This window comes from Diorhabda sublineata, chromosome 5, assembly GCF_026230105.1.
Source record: "Diorhabda sublineata isolate icDioSubl1.1 chromosome 5, icDioSubl1.1, whole genome shotgun sequence".
NCBI lineage: Eukaryota > Metazoa > Arthropoda > Insecta > Coleoptera > Chrysomelidae > Diorhabda > Diorhabda sublineata.
The window spans coordinates 20,299,911-20,318,963 of record NC_079478.1 but is presented as its reverse complement, the minus strand read 5'-3'; the positions used below and the strand labels follow the sequence as shown (position 1 = coordinate 20,318,963).

At 31.8% G+C, this 19,053-nt stretch overlaps 2 protein-coding genes across 4 annotated transcripts; one reads left to right on the top strand and one right to left on the bottom strand.

Moving 5' to 3' along the window:
* Positions 1 to 79: 79 nt before the first annotated feature.
* Positions 80 to 17,076, bottom strand: LOC130443811 (RNA-binding protein 45). Of its 3 annotated transcripts, none has more exons than XM_056778662.1 (11): positions 16,802 to 17,076; positions 16,541 to 16,749; positions 16,376 to 16,484; positions 16,124 to 16,321; positions 15,812 to 16,056; positions 9,145 to 9,312; positions 8,944 to 9,087; positions 8,687 to 8,807; positions 8,472 to 8,628; positions 7,056 to 7,167; positions 80 to 257 (listed from the first exon to the last, which is right to left on the bottom strand). In XM_056778662.1, the coding sequence occupies exons 2-10, from the start codon at positions 16,710 to 16,712 to the stop codon at positions 7,066 to 7,068; spliced, it is 1,416 nt and encodes a 471-aa protein (XP_056634640.1). In that variant the 5' UTR covers positions 16,713 to 16,749; positions 16,802 to 17,076; the 3' UTR covers positions 80 to 257; positions 7,056 to 7,065. The 3 variants fall into 3 exon arrangements, with proteins under 3 accessions (XP_056634640.1, XP_056634638.1, XP_056634637.1); XM_056778660.1 differs by having other exon boundaries at positions 16,541 to 16,730; XM_056778659.1 differs by having other exon boundaries at positions 16,541 to 16,758; positions 16,802 to 17,049.
* Positions 2,917 to 6,277, top strand: LOC130444659 (hydroxyacyl-coenzyme A dehydrogenase, mitochondrial-like). Its single transcript, XM_056779935.1, has 4 exons — positions 2,917 to 3,061; positions 4,924 to 5,232; positions 5,779 to 5,922; positions 5,979 to 6,277. Exons 1-4 carry the CDS (start codon positions 2,917 to 2,919, stop codon positions 6,275 to 6,277), a joined length of 897 nt encoding a protein of 298 aa, XP_056635913.1.
* Positions 17,077 to 19,053: the final 1,977 nt, after the last annotated feature.

Sequence of the window (19,053 nt, the reverse complement as noted above, 5' to 3'; positions counted from 1 at the left end):
GTAAATAACAGGGTGTTTACAAAAAAATTTAATGACGGTAACGTTTTATCGGGGATTGGGCGAGGGGCGAATAAAAAAATTTTTCACGTTTATTCGATTTATTTTTACATCACATTAAATATAAATAAAATGTCTTATCGCTAAAATGGTGTTGTTTTTTTGTGTTTCGTAAGTCTAAAATTGTACGGTCGGTAAAAAAAGTTGTTCTCGTCCATGTTGTTAATAAGTCTAGTTAAATCGGATTTTATCGGTCAAATCTAAAAGAATTAGTAAAAAATTTGATTATTGCCAAGAAACAAAATTTTATACAATGAAAAACGTTTTTTAATAACCTCGTAGATAAAAATATTCCGTTAAACATGAATTTACGTGAAATCTCATTTTTTTTCTTAAAAAAAAAATCGATTTCCCCTCGTACGTAACATAATAAAAATAGCAAGAATACTAAATGGTGCACGTTTAGCGTTGTTGCCAAATTTAATCAAATATACGAATTTTTGATACGCATTCTCCAGAAACGAAATTTTATACAATGAAAAACATTTTTTAATAACCTCGTAAATAAAAATATTCCCTTAAACAAGAAATTTCCGTGAAATCTCATTTTTTTCTTGAAAAAATCGATTTCCCATCGTATATAATATCCGAGGTTGTACGACGCATTAAACACAATTTGCGTGGTTGCCCAATTCATTCGTTTCTCGTTAATCAGAAAATGTTTTTAATTTCAACCTTTTTTTTTTTAAATTCAAAATTACTCTTCTCAAAACATCCAATATAATTTTATTACTACTATTATTACTATTACATGATATCAAAAAAAGATATAATAGTGACGATCTTTGTTAGAACTCTACGAGGCAAAAATTTGTATCAAATACTGAGACTACAAAATATGCGGCAACACAGCGATATTAATTTTTCTGGAAATAGACCAGATGTTGTGAGGTCAAATATATGTGAAAATAAATTTACCAAAAATTATCGTCGTCATATTTTGATAAAGACCGAAATACGACTGAACGTCGATTTTTCTAACTCATTTTCCATAAAAAAATGAGTTACCAAGAAAATAAAATATACTAAATTATACGATTTTTCAAAATTCGATACCATGAAATATTTATATCTAAAAAATTCTCGTTATCGTAATTTTTTTAGACAGTTTTCGATTACTTTTGATTTATGACTTTCTAATATTATATGCGGCAACATCGCATCGATCAATTTGAAATAAATCAGTTCTTATAACGCCGAGGTCAAGTAAGGTTAAACACGAACGCGCCGTTGCCAGATTTTTCTCATCAATTGCTTTTGATAAAAATAGAAAAAAACTTGGTGATTTGACGGATATGACGGGAAACGTCACAATAACAAATCTAATGTCGACTAGTAATAAAATGATGAAAGCCGTTAATGTAACGAAAAAAAATATAAAAACGATAACGGTAATAGGAGGTGGACGAATCGGTTCCGGTTTAGTACAAATAGCCGCACAAAATGCACAAAAAGTTATTTTGGTTGAAACGAACCAAGAATTATTGAAAAAATCCGCCGAAAAAATAATCGAAAATCTAACGGAATACGCCAGAGAAATGTACAAAGACAAGGCAGCCGTTAAAAACTATATAGAAAATACTATGGAGTTTGTTACAGGTACAGAAATATACAATTTCGGACGTTTCATACGTAGAATGAGGTTATGTGATTATAAAAACGTTTAAATTGAAAAAAAAATTAGTTAAAACAATACAGCTAGATTTTTATTATTTGTTTGAACCGACTATAAAAAAGTTTCAAGTATAAATCTAATTAGTAGGAAAGAAATTTTTTAGAAGTTTTTCGATAAACATTTTTTAGTATGAAAACCGGTATCGAAAAAAAAATTACAACGTTGCCAAGTCAAATATTTTTCAGTAAATAAAAATTTATCTATAAATATTAATTTATAGTCCAGTTTATGTTGTCAAAATAACCTCACAAATCAATTTTTTTAATAGAAAATAAATCACAAAGGAAATTACACAAAATCGATGTTGTAAAAAAAAAGATTTTATATTTTCGAAAAAAAAAAAGGGAAATTACGTCACAATTGAAAACAACAAATGTATATGTCATCGTATGATTGTGAACATCGTTATTTTATTATCACTCTCTCGATATTATAAACTGACGAATAATTGTGAACTGCAACCAACCATTTACAATTTTATGTTTATTTCTCGATAGTTTATAATCTATCACCATAACCGCCGCTAACTTTGGCGGTTATTCCCTAGTCACTGAATGTAAACAAACAAATGTTGTAATTTTCAATAAATGTTTTATATATGTTTTAAATAGTAGATTCAGAAATTGAATCGGTCCTTCAGCAAAACTCACCAGTTATTGTGGATGAAGAACAATTTACCGTAGAGTTACAAACCTATTACAGAGGGCACAGTGCAAATAGTAAAAAGTTGGAATGGACAAGTGAAAAAATACAAAGTGTGATCAAATTGTTGGAAGACTATAATTCAGCTAAATCACAGGGAAGTCGCCCAACAAATAAACAATATCATCACGCAAATAAATATGATATTATGAATGTTGGTAACCAAAAGGTTTTAATTATAAAAAGAAAACAGATCTCAGATCCAGTAGTACAAATAATTCCAGCAGTAGCATATTACCAAATAATACTCGACGCACATATTGTCATGGACGACGAGACAAAATTGTTCACGCCTTGAGAAATAAATATGTGGTACCAATATTTGCGATAACAATATTTCTCAACCTGTGTAAGACATGTCTTTCAAAGAAAAGCTTTCCTAAAACAGGGATTGTCGTAAAGCCGTTGAGTTCTGACGACTTTAACCGAAGAGGTCAGATAGATCTTGTGGATTTTCAAACATCTCCAGATGGAGAGTACAAATGGTTACTGTAGTATCAGTATCACTTGTATCATTTTGCTTTTTGCGACCATTAAAAAGCAAACATGCAAAAGAAGTGGCAGTCGAGATTACTGAGATATTTTTAGAAGTTGGCTGTCCACATATTCTTCAAAGTGATAATGGACGTGAGTTTACTGCATGCGTATTAAAAGAAATCATTAGTTTGTGGATTGTCCATGGGAGACCTAGATATCCTCAAAGCCAGGAAGTATAGAACGTTCAAACCCAGATGTAAAAAATATGATTCGAACTTGGATGGTGGATAACAAATCTATTAATTGGTCTATAGGCTGCTATGTCGTTTAATTGAAGAAAAATTCGTCTTACCATTCAATAATTGCAATTTTTGAGGAGATTAATAACGATGACAAGCGAAATAATTCACAAAAGACGAATGAACAACTAGAAGTACCTATATTAGACCAGCAAATAGATGTCCAAGATCAAAACAATATTTCAAACAGTCCTGAAATGCCTCCCGAAGTACGAGTGAAACCTGTGATAATTTTGTATATTATACATAAATCGGATAATGAAGAGTAAGAAATATCGGCCGTTACTAAAGAAATCCTCACCACAGAATCCCTATATCAAGTCAATAATGAATCTATCATTTCTAACAAGTTTGACACACTGACTAACATACATGATATTCCTATAACTATTGAGGAGATCAAGAATATGGTGTGTTACATTTGCAATAAAGAAGCTTCTGGAGCACATACATGAACGTAACATAGTGCAAGAAAGAAAACAGTCGCACAAAAATTTAAAAAGAGTAGCAGATAAAATCATCATCTAAGAAATTTAAAGAGATCAGTGTTGGTTCGCCAGTACTAGTTGAAGTCCCAAAAGTGGACTTGGACAGTAAAAATCTGATTGGAAAAATTTTAGAGAAGAAAAACGAGTAATACCGAGTTGGCACTGCTTTTGGAGTCATTAAAGATCGGATGCCACGAAATGCTGTTCTTTCATCTCCAAGAGCGACACTACTTAATGATATTCCAGAGGTCAGTATTAATTTAACTAGTTAATATAACTTGAAAATAGTTCTTAGAAATGTATTTCATTCTCTGTCTAATAAATTACAACTAAATAATAACCTTACTTGCTGAAATAGATTGGTCACTTCGTCATCATCAGTACTTACACCTTTATGTTCCATTTTTTATTTTATACAATTTTTCCATATTAAACTATGACATATAAACCACGTGAGCTTAAAACTTTCTTTTCGTAAATAAACTGTGTTTAGCTCACTTGGTGTATAAATAACTATTACTCAACACAAATTAAGTTAAAATTCTACAGAATGATCAAGTAATTGTTCAACAAAACACCACATTTACTACTTTTCAGGTCACATTGCCGTTAAGAACTGTCGCATCAATGTCCTCTTCTTACGGCCGGCAAGGCATGAAATAGTGCAATTGCAGAAATAATGAAAAAGGACAATGTGTGTCTAACAAATGTCATTGTAAAAAAGCTAACGTTTTATGTAAAACCAGATGTCACAGTTCTCTGACATGTTGCAATAAATGAACATTTTTTACTGCTGATTTTTTTTATTTTGCCACTACACGGGACATGCATAGCTATTAACATAAAACGTAAATACCTGATATCACACAATTAATTGTGAATTTTCTTTTCTTGCCTCTCACGTTTGTTTCTTAACTCCATGGATACAAAACGAGAGACCCACCAATCAGGGCCGGTTCATAATTTGACGGATGATAAAACCGGACATATTATGAACCCTGCATGCATTTCGCAATTTTACGATTCGATATTGACAGATTGTAAACTATCGAGAAATAATACGTAAAATTGTAAATGGTTGGTTGCAGTTCACAATTATTCGTCAGTTTATAATATCGCGAGAGTGATTATATACAACAATATTTCCCATTCGATTGAATCGAACAGTTACGCCACGTTGCCAACTCATTCGAAACGTCCGAGTAACCAATAAAAGAACTTGTAGGTACGACAAATCCGAAAAGAGCCGTGAGGGAAACCGATTTAGTTATAGAAGCTATACACGAAGATTTCGACGAAAAACGAAATTTATTCAAACTAATAGACAAATCGGCTCCGGAAGATACGATATTCGCTACGACTACGAATTCGTTAACGATAGGCGGTTTCGCGCAAAAATCGACTAGAGTTGAAAGATTCGTCGGGATCCATTTCTTCTATCCGGTACCAGAAACTAAATTGGTGGAAATTATTAAAGTTTCGATTACAAATAAAAATACTGTGGACGCTATCAGTGCGTGGTGTAAAAATATCGGTAAATAATTTCATTATTATATCGATTTTGTTTTGTTTTCCGTATTGAAATTTAAATATCGCGCCAAATATTCCACGAACAATTGTTAAAAGTGGATAAGTTACGCATATGCGCGTAATAATGTGGCCAAACTTCAAAATAAATTCGTAGAATGGGGAAATACAAATTTCGAGAATTAGAAAGAATTTTTATATTAAAACAACGTTGCCAGATTTCAAAATTAGAACGTAAAATGGAGAAATACGAATAACAAATTTCATTCGAGAATAAAAAGAAATGATTTATTAGAATAACGTCCCAAACTTCAAAATTAAAATGTAAAATGAATAAAATACTAATAAAAAAACTTTATTTACGAATAAAAAGAACTATTTTATTAAAACAACGTTGCCAGACTTCAAAATTAGTTCGAAGAATGGGGAAATACGATTAAAAAAATTGTATTTACGAATAGAGAGATCTATATTGTGATAACGCCGTTGCCAGACTTCGAAATTTTTATTTATTTTTATTTATTTATTAATAAAAAAAAATGTTTCGTTCAAGGAAAGATACCGGTAATATGTAACGATTCGGCCGGTTTTATAGTGAACAGACTTCTTCTTTCTTATATAACGGAAGCCATTAGAATGATGGAGAGAGCGGATGCGTCGGCGCACGACATAGACACGGCTATGAAGTTAGCTACAGGTAATAGACGGTAATAGAAAATTAACAACGCGTATTAGAAAAAAAAATTTTTTTAGGTAGTCCGATCGGACCTATTCAATTGGCTGATTACATGGGACATGACAATATATTGCAACTAATGGAAAATTGGAGGTCGAGGGAACCGGAAAATCGACTTTTCGCGCCATGCGTATCGCAAAAATATTTAGTACAACGCGGTATGTTGGGCGTTAAAAGCGGTCAAGGTTATTACAAATATAACGACTTGAAATATTGGGTGACCACATTTTCGCACAAATTCAAAAATAAAAGTGATTGGTTGAGGCAGTATCAGATATGGAGGAGGGCCGCGGAAAAACGGCGCGCCAACAATTAATTTTTATTGTACTTAATGCGCGATATAAGAAAAAAATGTTTCATCATTCAATAAATGGACATGCGATTACGTCAAATGTCAACAATTTAATGTCAAAGTCATGTCAAACTTACGTCAAATGTCATGTCAATTGATATAAAATGTCATTAATTTAATGTCAAATATCATGTCAAATTTAAAATAAAATGTCACCTCAAGTTTATACACCAAATGCCATGTCAATGTAAATAAAATGTCATCAATTTACTGACAAATTTACGTTCAATGTCACTTCAACTTTACGTCAAATTTCATGTCAAATTAACATCAAAAATCATGTCAAATTAATGTAAAATTGCATGTAAATTGATATGAAATGTCATCAATTCAATGTCAAATTTATATTAAATGTCATTTCACGTTCAATTCAAATGTCATGTGAAGTTTACGTCAAATGTCATCTCAAGTTTACGTCAAATGTCATCTCAAGTTTACAATGTCATGTCAAATTAATATCAAATAGCATGTCAATTGATATAAAGTGTCATCAATTTAATGTCAAATGTCATGTCTTGCTTACGTCAAATGTCATGTCTTGTTTATGTCTTATATGAAATTACACAAAACGTAAGTGAATTTTGACATTTGACGTGATGATTATCGAAATTTAGAAAGTTTTTAAGTACATATATATATTTCTTGTTTTTAGAATTTTAATTAAATCGTGAAAAAAATGGCTTTAATGGCGCACCTGAAATTGAAAAAAAAAACAAAAAATTTGTCTGTGAAATATACTTACTTCGAATTTATTAATCGTCAATGTCTTTTTCCATTCTTTGTCTTTTATCTGGTCGTTCGTCTGCTTCCAAAACTTTTAGACGTACACCCAAAACTTGTACACCGTGTAACGTCTGAATATTAAAAAAAAATCGACATTGTACAAAAGTTCCCTGATTTATATCGACAAAAAATAAAAAAAAATAATAAAAATTCTAAATATCGTGTATAATTTGAATAAATGTAAATTAATAATAATGAATTAAATTAAATTTGGATTTGCTACATTTTTAATAGTTTTAAAAAAATTAATTATAAATAAATGAAAATTATTTGAAATTTACGAATAAATCGATAATTTTGAAAAATTTTGATAAATATCGGGCAAATGAATAAAAAATAATAAAATAATTATCAATTTTGGAACTTTTTGAAATGAGAAAAATATGAAATAAATTACGTTTATTAATTTTAATGTGAAAAAAATAAATAAAAATTAATAACATAACAGTAACGAAAATTTTGAAAAAATATATACGAAAAAATCAATAACCTTGAAAAATTGAAGATAAAATTTATTTTTGCTACATTAAGAATAATTATTAAAAAATTTATTGAAAATAAATGGAATATATTGGAATAATACTGATAAAATTAAACAAATTAATTTTTATGAATAAATCAATATTTTTGTAGAATTAAAGATAAAAATTAGAATAAATAAATAAATAAACTAAATGAAAATTGATTATAAAATAGTAATAAACAGTATAATAAATATATATAAACGAATAATTCAATATTTTTGATAAATGGAAGAAAAAAATTATAATAAATTGATAAAAAAAAATAATTCACTTTAATATTAATGAAAAAATATGCGAATAAACTGAATGAAAATTAATAAAAAAATAGTAATAAATATAAATTAAATATATGAACGAATAATTCAATAATTTTAAAAAATAAAAGGAAAAAATTATAATCAGTTAATAAAAATTTATAAAAAAAAAATATATAAAATAATTTACGTTAATTTTAATGAAAAAATATGTGAATGAACTGAATGAAAATTGATAAAAAAATAGTAATAAAAAATTAATATATATACGAAAAATTGAATATTTTTGAAAAATGAAAGAAAAAAATTATAAAATAATTTACGTTAATTTTAATGAAAATATATATATATATATATATATATATATATATATATATAAATAATAAAATAATTCATTTTTACGACTTAAATAAAATAAAAAAAATATTAAATAAATTACTAATATTAATGAAAAAAACATCGTATAAATGAAATAAATGAATAAAAAATTTTAAAATAAGATTTTACGAAAAAAATGCTTTGCTATTTTAGTTTCTACTTTTTTCAATAAAAGAAACAAAAACTACCGAAAAAAAAAATAAATAAATCAATACTCACTTTTATCGCCTGCTCCGCGGATTCCCTGGAAGCGAATTTAGCATAACCGTAAGTTTTTTGATTCAACAAAAAAACCTCGATAAGATTCCCGAATCTACTAAAAACATCCTGTAACACGCTATTACGTAACGGCGACGGGGTACAAATGACAAAACACCTGTCAAATAACACAAAAAATCAAAAAAACCCAATCAAAAAATTTTTTTTTCTCATACCTCGCTTCGATTTTCGAATCGATATCGGCAAGGGGTTGACGAGGGGGTAGAGGTTTATCGCAAAAATCCGCGTCCGGTTGAGAATGAGGCGCGATGCCACCCAATTTCGATTGAAGTAAAGCTAACAATCACAAATATTCAATTCTAATCAATAAATTAAACCCGGCAACGTTGTATTCGATTCGGTTCCCGCCAATACTTAATTATTTCTTTCTTATAAAGTTACAACGTTGCCAAGTTATACGAATATGTTATACCTGGCGAAAATCCCGCTTTTTCTATCAAAGAACTAGCTTGAGCTATAGTTTCAGCCAGGTGGATAATTTCCGCGGTGGCGATCGAAGAGGGAGGTCCCACGGGCGAAGCAGATCTTTTTAAAGGGGCGTTATTCGATAAAAAACCTAAGGAAAATTATGTATTCTTATTATAATTTTCTATAAATTTTGTTATTTAATCACCTGAAGTTTTTTTATTACTTTCGGATTTCATTATCAGGTGATTTCTCGGTGGGTATTCGAATCCGTTGAATTTTCCCAAAGCGTATTTGCTCCATTGATAATTCGTGTAAACCACCTCGTATATATTTCGATTTCTCTCCGAGCTGCGGAACTGGCAATAAGCCAGACCTGTATCGATAAAAATTTCAATTAAACATGAATTTTTATTAATAAAAACGATTTTTCAATATTTCCGCAAAAATCACAAAAACGTCTTTATGATATCTGAACGAAGTTCTATCAAATATTTGTTTCACTTTTAACAATAATGTCTAATAGAACATATAAATACTAGCACCGCGTTGCCAGATTTTTTTTATTAATTTCCTATTCCTAGACAAGATCGAATGTTTCCATTTTAAGCTGTAAAAACTTGGAAAATCAACATTTTTATATAATTTTTTTTCAAAATTTTCCTTTTTTTTATGTACAGGTTAACAAAAAATAAAAAAAACCTCATTGCGTTAGTTATACAAAAATTATACGTCAATAAATGTGTTTAAATATTCATTTAAAGTGCTATTTTTTTTTCATTCTAGTAATTTTTTCTAAAATCCCCAGTAAAAACTCGTATGATTTTTCGATTCACTAGAGCCAAAAAACAAAAAGTCCTTGCCATACTATATCATCCCCTCGTATATAGTAACGCACCGTTGCCAGATTTAACTCGCATTTTTTTCATCAAATACAAAGTTCTATCAAATATTTGTTTCACTTTCAACATTAATGAAAAACAAGTTAAGTTTAGCTTATTTGAAGCCGCCCCTATCTAATAGATAATATAAATATTAGCGCAACATTGCCAGATTTTTTTACAAATATATTATTCTTAGATGAGACAATGTCCAGTGTTCATTTTAAGATTTTTTTTTTTTATTTCAGTTTAACGTGCCTCGACAGCGCTGGTCATTGGCACACAAAAACAATCATAAGTTAAATACATTCGAATTAAATAAAAATAAAATGAAAGTTAAATACAGTTACATACAAAAAATAAAATCTGTTACAATGTATAAATTAAATTATATTTTCTTGTACAGCTTGGTGACTTTAAGGAACTGCACGATTTTCCTTATTTCCGTCGGGCAGTTAAGTGTCTCCTGTAGGTTGGTTTTCATGTCAAACTGTTGATATGCGGTAGAGTATTCTCTGCAGTCGGTGAGGATGTGCTTAACAGTCACAGGAACTAGACAAGTTCGGCAGACAGGACGACTTTCTGACGACATCAAATAGCCGTGAGTAAGTTTCGTGTGGTTGATGCGAAGTCTTCTTATTGTCACAGCTTCTCTCCTATTCAGAAAGTTTAGGGAAATGTGAGAAGTAGTTGGGTGGATTTGATGTAGTGCTGTAGTGCTAATGCTCCATGTATCGTGCCAAGATTTTTTAGTGAGGTGTTTGAAAGTAATCTTCAGATCATTGCCCAGCTGTACTGGGATTTCAAGATGATTTTTTGTGGCTTCTTTGGCATGACGATCGGCACATTCGTTTCCAGCAATTCCAGTGTGCGATGGAAGCCATATGAGAGAGACTGTTATATCAAGAGCAAAGAGAGTTTGGTAGATGTCATGAATGTTTTGGACTATTGGGTGGTCGGTGAATATGGTTGAGATGGACTGTATGGATGAAAGAGAGTCAGTACATATGGCGATATGTTTATGGGGAGAAGAAATATATTTGAAGGCTTGAAGGATACTGTATAGTTCACCAGTGTAAACACTACACGTCGAGGGTAAACGGAAAGAACTTATGAGTTCGTGGTTTGTAGTGACTGCGCAACCCACACCGGATTCAGCTTTGGAGGCATCCGTATAGAGAAGTAGGTCGTAGGAATTTTTATGCATAATTTCCAAGTATGCTTTCTCTACAAGAGCGCTAGGGGATTCGTGTTTATTGTAGATGGTTAGTGATGTGTCTACTATGGGAATATTTTTTATCCACGGGGGAGAAGAAGGCAAAGAAAGTGGAAAGGTCAACGAGAGGTTGGTATTTTGGAGTAGAGGTGTGAGCGATTGAGGGATTGAATTTACAGTTATTCGTGAGTTATTGGGTACGGAAGTGGTGGTAAATAGCGAATGGACAGGATTAGAAGGATTGGAAGATACTTTAGCAGCATATGACAGGAGAAGAGATTGTCGTCTGAGGAATAGTGGTGGCTCATTAGCTTCAACATTGACACTAGCGGCGGGGCTTGAGCGAAAGGCACCAAGACAAAGGCGAAGAGCGGTGTTGTGTACAGAGTTCAACAAGTCAGTTTTAGACTTGGAAGCAGACATATAGATAAAACAACCATAGTCAAGCTTTGAGCGTATGAGAGCTCTGTAAACTCTTAGCAGTATAGTTTCATTGGAGCCCCAGTGAAGGTGGCTAAGGGTTTTAATTATGTTCAGCCTCTTTAGGCAAATACCTTTTACATCATGAATATGGTGGTTCCAGTTGAGTCGAGAATCAAAAGTCATACCAAGGATTTTGCATTGATTCACAATAGGTAGAGGGGAGTTATCAAGGAAAATTTGGGGTGAGTGAATAGATGTTCTTCGAGAGAATTTTATCAGCATGGATTTGTTTCGGGAAAATGATAATCCTAGGTAGGGGGATCTCTCTTGTAGTAGATTTATCGCGTTTTGGAGCAGTTGGCATGTAGAGGGGACGTATTTACCGTGGCAATAAATGATTAGGTCATCAGCGTATTGGACATATTTTACGGGAGATGGGAAGTTGTCACATAGCTCATTTATTGTGAGGATAAATAAAGTAGAGCTTAATACTGAACCTTGAGGGATGCCAGTATTTTGTGGATGAGGAAGGGAGAGCTTACCGTTTGCGGAAACCCTGAAAATTCTATCAGTTAGGAAATTATGGATGAATGATAATATATTACCATGTAGATTGTATTGAGTGAGTTTATTCATTATTGCACCTCTGGATATAGAGTCAAAAGCGCCTTCAATGTCGAGAATAGTTGCAATGACGTCCTGATGGTTATTTAATGCAGAGGAGATATCTGTTTGCAAGAGAACAAGGTTGTCGTATGTCGATCGATTACGTCGAAAACCCGATTGTGCGTCGGGAATAAGTTTGTATTTTTCAAGGAACCATAGGAGTCTTCTATTGATTATTTTTTCAAGGAGTTTACAAGTAGTGCAAGTAAGTGAGATTGGACGGAAAGACTTAGGGGATAATGTGGATTTACCTGCTTTTTTAATTGAAATGATTATAGAGTTGCGCCATGCATCAGGGAATTGGTGAGTATTCCAAATAATGTTATAGATGTCAAGGAGCTTGGAGAGGGACGAGTCGGATAGTTTTTTGAGAAATATATACAGGACATCATCAGGACCGGCAGCAGAATTTTTGCAGGACGATAGCGCGAATTATAGTTCATTTAAACTAATAGGAGCATTGACAGACGCAATATCGAGAGGATTTAGCTGTAGTGCGGAGGAGGGCTGAATATATGAGTTATGAAAATCGGATGCCGGATTATGGATGCTGAAATTTTCTTTAAAATGTTGCGCGAGTGTGTCAGAGATTTTTTGGCTGTCGGTGATAAGCAGATCGTTAGATATTAAAGAAGGAATTTTGATATTAGTTTTTTTGCCTTGAATTTGTGCAATTTTTTTCCAAACTTGACTGGGGTCTGTATTGTGGGTAAGGGATGAAGTATAACTTTGCCAAGCAGATTTTTTACTTTGCTTGACAATAAATTTAGCTTTAGCTTTAAGCCTTTTATGTGCAATAAGGTTTTCTTGTGTTTTGTGACGTCTGAACCTATTAAGAGCATGTTTTGATTCACGTATGGCATTTGCACAATCCGGACTCCACCATGGAACAGCCCTACATGCCGAGGAAAAGACCGTTTTACCAATGTGCACCTCGGCAGCCGCAAGTATGCTCTTAGTGAACATATCTAGCGTATCGTTTATATTCGTAGAAATGATCAAAGATGATAAGTATGCTTCGGAGAGAGAGGTAAACTCAGGCCAGTTTGCATTTTTTATTTGCCAGAAGCTTTTGGCAACAGTTTCTTTATTATAGGGATTGGATATAATAATAGGAAAGTGGTTGCTATCATGTAGGTCATCGAAAACTTGCCAAGAGAGAGAAAGTGCCGTTTTAGGGTCACAGAAGCTGAGGTCAATAGCAGAAAAGGAACCTGAGGAGATGTTAAAGTGAGTTTTGGTTCCAGTATTTAACAGACAGGTACCAGTTGAATTTATGACTTTTTCTATTGTGTTGCCTCTAGTGCGAGTTTGGTCGGAGCCCCACATAGTGTGATGTGCATTAAAGTCTCCAACAAGAATGTATGGTTGAGGAAGCTGACGAATTAAGTCTGTTAACTCTTTTTCATCAAGGGGGTGGTCCGGTGGAATGTATATACTGCAAATGGTAAGTTTATTGGGGCACCAAGTAGTTATAGCTACTACTTCAAAGTTTGTTGATAATGGGAGGTGGGATGAGTATATGTCGCTGGATACAAATATTGAAGTACCGCCACTGGCTCTTATGCAGTTGGTACGGATGTAATGATATCCGTCAAAATTTCTCAAGTTGCGTTTATGATCAATTTTAAAGTTGGTTTCTTGGAGACAGAGGAAGTCAGGTTTATGGGAGGAAATGATTTTCTGAATTCTTTCTAGTCGAGGATAAAATCCATCGCAGTTCCACTGTATCAGAGAGAATGTACTTGTTTAGGAAGAAGGGAGAGAGTATTTACTGAGATAATGTCGAGGAGTCAGTGGTATTCCCATCATCAGTAATAGACACTTCGGGAGGAGTTTTTTGTTCGGGGTGAAGTTTAAAGTTAATTCTATTGATTAGACGCGTAATACGGTTTTTTAAAGATCTTTCTTTTATATTAGGATAAATTAGGGACAAATCCTTCAGAAGTAGGGTTGTGTCGGAAATAAATTTGTTGGCTTCGGGGAGGGGGTCATTGATGCCATACGTGTTTTCCAGAAACGCAATAAATTGGGTGCCTGTGAGGGAAAATGCTTCGGGAGAATCGTTAAATTGTTTATGTATAACGGAGCGTGATTCAGGGCTTATGAAGTGACAATCGTTTTTAGTCAGTTTAGATTTTTTGGTCTTCTTTTTCGCAGGGTTTCCGGAGCTGGATGTAGAAAATTCGGGGGGAGGCATTGGATCTGGATGAAGATCAGTAGGAGATATAGACTGCGGCGAGTCAAGGCTGCTGTCATTTAAACGGGGACGTTTTTCGCTAGTTTTTGGTAAGGAAATTAGGGGGGGGAAATGTGAAAGGGTGTCCTCCGAGGATACTATGGGAATAACCGAAGTATTAGTAGTGGCAGTAGGGTCAGCACAGAAGGTGGGGATCAGATTGACCGAATCATTTGATTTGGGAGAGGGATCTTGAGGGATGGGAGTGTTGGGGCATGAATCAGCAGTGTGCCCAGCCTGTTTGCAGAGAAAGCATTCAAGTTTGTCGGTAGAAATGAATATTCTGTGCGTTGTATTTTCATGACTGATGACAGTCGAAGTTTGCAGAGAAAAATCATTATTGGTTGGTAATACGTAAGTTACTCGGCGGAAGCTGAGCACATGTGCGTATTTGTCATTAGGTGAGCCACATTTGACGTATGATATGGGAGAGGTGAGTGATAACCCTAGGTCTTGCAGTGCTTTCTCAATGACGGAATGGGGAATGGATGGACAAACATTGGAAATGAGTATTCTTTTGGTTGGAGATATAAGCCGACGTATAGGGATCAAATTGGAATTAACTAGGATACTTTGGTTGGTTTTTAGAAGTTCGTCGACTAGAGTCATCGATGATAAATAAATGCATATGCGTCCGTGTGATATTCTGGATGCGAAAATAACATTTTTAGGAGAGACGATGCTACCTATTGATTTGATGTAGTCAAATAGTACAGTGTTGGGGATAGAAGGCATAATGATGGCCTGATTTCGTGAGGGCACAGAAGGGGGTGGGGATTTTGCTGAGGTAGCTGCAGCATATGATAAGGTGGAGAGTTAGTATTTGGATTGATTTTTGATAGTGAGGGAAGGTTAGACATATTGCTGTGATCTTGGTTGCCAAAATCACAGTCAATAGTTGAAAAGAAAAAAAAAAAAAAAAAAAAAAAAAGAAATAAAAACGGATGAAATATATAAATAGATTTCAGCTCGAGAAAAACCAAACAGTCATTGTCTCAGTGATTGGCCTATTGATATCCAGATACGTAAATAATTTTAAAGTATATTTACCAATTTCTATGATAAAACCGCTGCTTCGACAATTTGTGGTATCACATTTTAATTATAACAAAAAGCGAATAATTTATTATTGTTAGGAGTTAACTTAACGATCTGAACCTAACGAGGTATACAGAAAGAATGCATTTTAAGATTTATAAACTTGAAAAATCAACATTTTTATATAATTTTTGTGATAATCTGTAAGATATGCAATTTTTCAAAAAAAAAACTTTAAAATACGAAACAATTGGAGAGATAGTGCTGTAATTCAACTAATGAGATTTAAAAGCAATAAATAACAATTTTTATTAGTGTATAGTGAATTTAAAATATAATTTATCCCAATATTTAATCAAGAAACATTTAATAATGAGAAAATATTTTAAAAAAATATCTAAAATGTACTTACTGGGGACGAGATCGAACAGTTTCCACAATTGTTCTTGCCCAACGTTTGAAGCCGCAATAACTGAAAATTTATATATTCCGTCAGCTTTGAAAGACGGAAAATTAACGTCTTGATTATACGATTGATCTGCGATTTGATTAAATCGATTATCTTTATAAATTTCCTCACGGCGTTTACGGGGTTGTGCGAAAACTGCCTTGTATTTTCTATCACATTCTTCCAAAGCTAAAGCCGCGTCGGAAAATCTAACAATAAACGAACTCAATAACATATAATAATAAGTAATCCAGATTTGAGGTTAGGTTTACTTACTTGACGAACTTTACATAAGCGAATCCTTTATTTTGTTGATTTTCTTTATCTTTAACGATACTTATATATTCGATAGTTCCGAATTGTTTGAAATAATCATATAATTCGTTATCAGTAGCTGATTTTGATACCACGATAAATAATCTTTTAAGATTTTCTTCTTCGTTATCGTCTCCTTTAACTGAACCTTCCTCGCGACTAAAAACACGATTTATACCAACAAGAAAACGAAATTTCATACACATTTCATACCTAGACGCAATCATTACTTTAATAGTCCTGTTTACCAAAAATTTCCCCTTCATATTTTCTAATGCTCTAGCAGCCTCTGACGTCTTACTATATTGTACGTAAAATATTCCTAGCACAAAAATAATAACGTCGATATTCAAAATTTCACATTTTTTTTAAACTAACCTTTATTAGTTCCAGTATTTCTATCTTTAACAGCCCAAACTTCTTTTATATGACCAAAATCTCTAAAAGCTTCTCTAATATTATCTTCGTTTATATCTTTAGAACCAATTATGAATAATCGAGAATGAGGTGCTTCATTTCCAGAAGAATTTCTTTTATATTTATCCCCCATGTTTTTAGATACACTTGACTAGAATTAAAACCAAAATCTATTCTATCTAGTTGTAAAATGTAAATTAATATATTTTTATTTATACTTACTAGTTTTTTATTCGATTTATCTTAACTTTCACTTTCACGTAAACGATTGCACAATAAATACAAACACAAGTTTATCGAATCATTTCACTGTTACACATTTATTAAAAAAACGAAACAGATCACAAAAAGTTGTATGTAGTATTAATAACTAGATCAAAAATCAATTATTTTACAATTTACAAGACATACATGACAAATAAAAATATACAAAATACTCTTCACATGTACACGAGCATTATAACCATAGATTAATCAAACCACAACTTTTGATAGTTGCGTTTATAGTTAAAATCTTAGTTCACTATAGAACTACTCTAATAACGTTTTACATAGTATTGGTTTGGAAACTGTAAGATCATAAAATTATTATACTATTTAAAAAGGTGTTTACCTATAGAAAAATGACATAATCAATTACTGGTGAAAAATTAAAGCACAATATTTGTGTGTTATTGAAATTTTGTAAATATAAAAATAATAAAACTTTCCTTTATACGTATTCTCTATGGTGTGTCATTTACTTCTATGATATTAGGTCTTGGCCACAGATCACGTATATTTAGGTAGATAAAATTGTTCTGTACCAAATTGTGCTGTCTATGTCAATTAACAATTTTAGATCTTATTGATAGCGCGAAATTTAAATACGATCTTATATCTAAACAAGTTGTAAATATTTATTTTAATTTTAAAATATTGTGTATTTGATATATTATGTTTTGTGTATGTATATTATAAATGACAACTCGTATATTCGTTACAGGAAATTACAATTTTATATAGACCTTTTATTGATGTCGTTTGTATCAAGACATGATTTCTGTAAAATTTGACGATGATTTTTATACATATCTTTGAAATATCTGCAACATCTGTTACTCATAATTACATATAATGGAACCCCATTCAGCATCGACACATTGACGTACCATACGACTTATTTTTAATAGAAGGGTGAAATAAGACATATTATTCGATGAAAATATAAAAATTCGACTAATTTTTATTTATTATATCCAACAATTTGCATATCAGACTATGTGTCAGTTTGATATTTAAAAATGTTTCCCAGTTCTAATTAATCGATGAAATAATTGGTCTAGAATAACTTTATTTTTTCTTTCAAATTATGAACTCCCAATTTTCTCTATGTTTTCCAAGTATCTATGATAAAATATGTCGGATAACCGAAGTCATATCACTAATTCAATATATAATTAATTTAAAAATAATTTTTTATTATCTACGGCACTGGTTAGATGACTTTCAACCTTTTGTCGAAATTCATAACCCATATGTGTTGCGTTTACGGGAATTGCCTTCAACAATTTTCCAAATTACTTTCTTTCTCATTCTATTTCCGAATTCGCTCCAATGCAAGACGACATTCGCCCGATTGATGCCGTTGACGTGTCTGTGAATGCAGTAACCATCAAAGCACCAAAAAAAAAATAGTTTGCGCCATACTTTCGAAAATATTATATCAATTTCTCTCAGAATGTGCGTTAGGAATGTTTTTAACGTGATTTCATTACTTATTTTAACTTTGTTTGTTTGTATTTTGGGATTTCCTTTTGAACCGAATACCGGTGAGTAAATAATTTCAATTTATATAGTTGTAATTTATAATCAATTAGAATACGTCGATTATTTTTGTGTTATTTAAGTTAAATCTAAGCAGTTGTCAAATCTTCTAATTTTCCAAATATTTATAATGAATGAATATAATAAATAAGGAATAGATAGAAAAATTATCACAAATTTAGAAAAATAAACGATTTGACAACAACGTAAATAGCAATATAAGATCGGCCATATTACTAACTGAAACTGACGACAATAAAAATATGATAGAATAAATAATTCTAAGAGATGTAATTTTAAAATTAGAGTTTTTTTTTTATTTTTATAGATATCCAAATGAATTTAGTTCGATATGAAACTGTACCTTCTATCGAATATAAATACATTTTAAAAACAATTTTACCAACTGAGAATCATTGGTGGCGACGTGGAACACATCGATTTTATGCTGAAGAATCTTCAAAAAATATACGAGCTCGATGATTACACCTCTTTTCATACACACGGACTGATTATTTATTTGTTTATTATAATAACATGATTATAGAATTTATAAAGGAAATAATAGAATTCATATTTATTTTGTCATTAATATACCCCATCGCTATCTGTCAATATAAAGTAATAGGAATATTTAAAATATTTCACGGATTGTCTGTATAAATTTC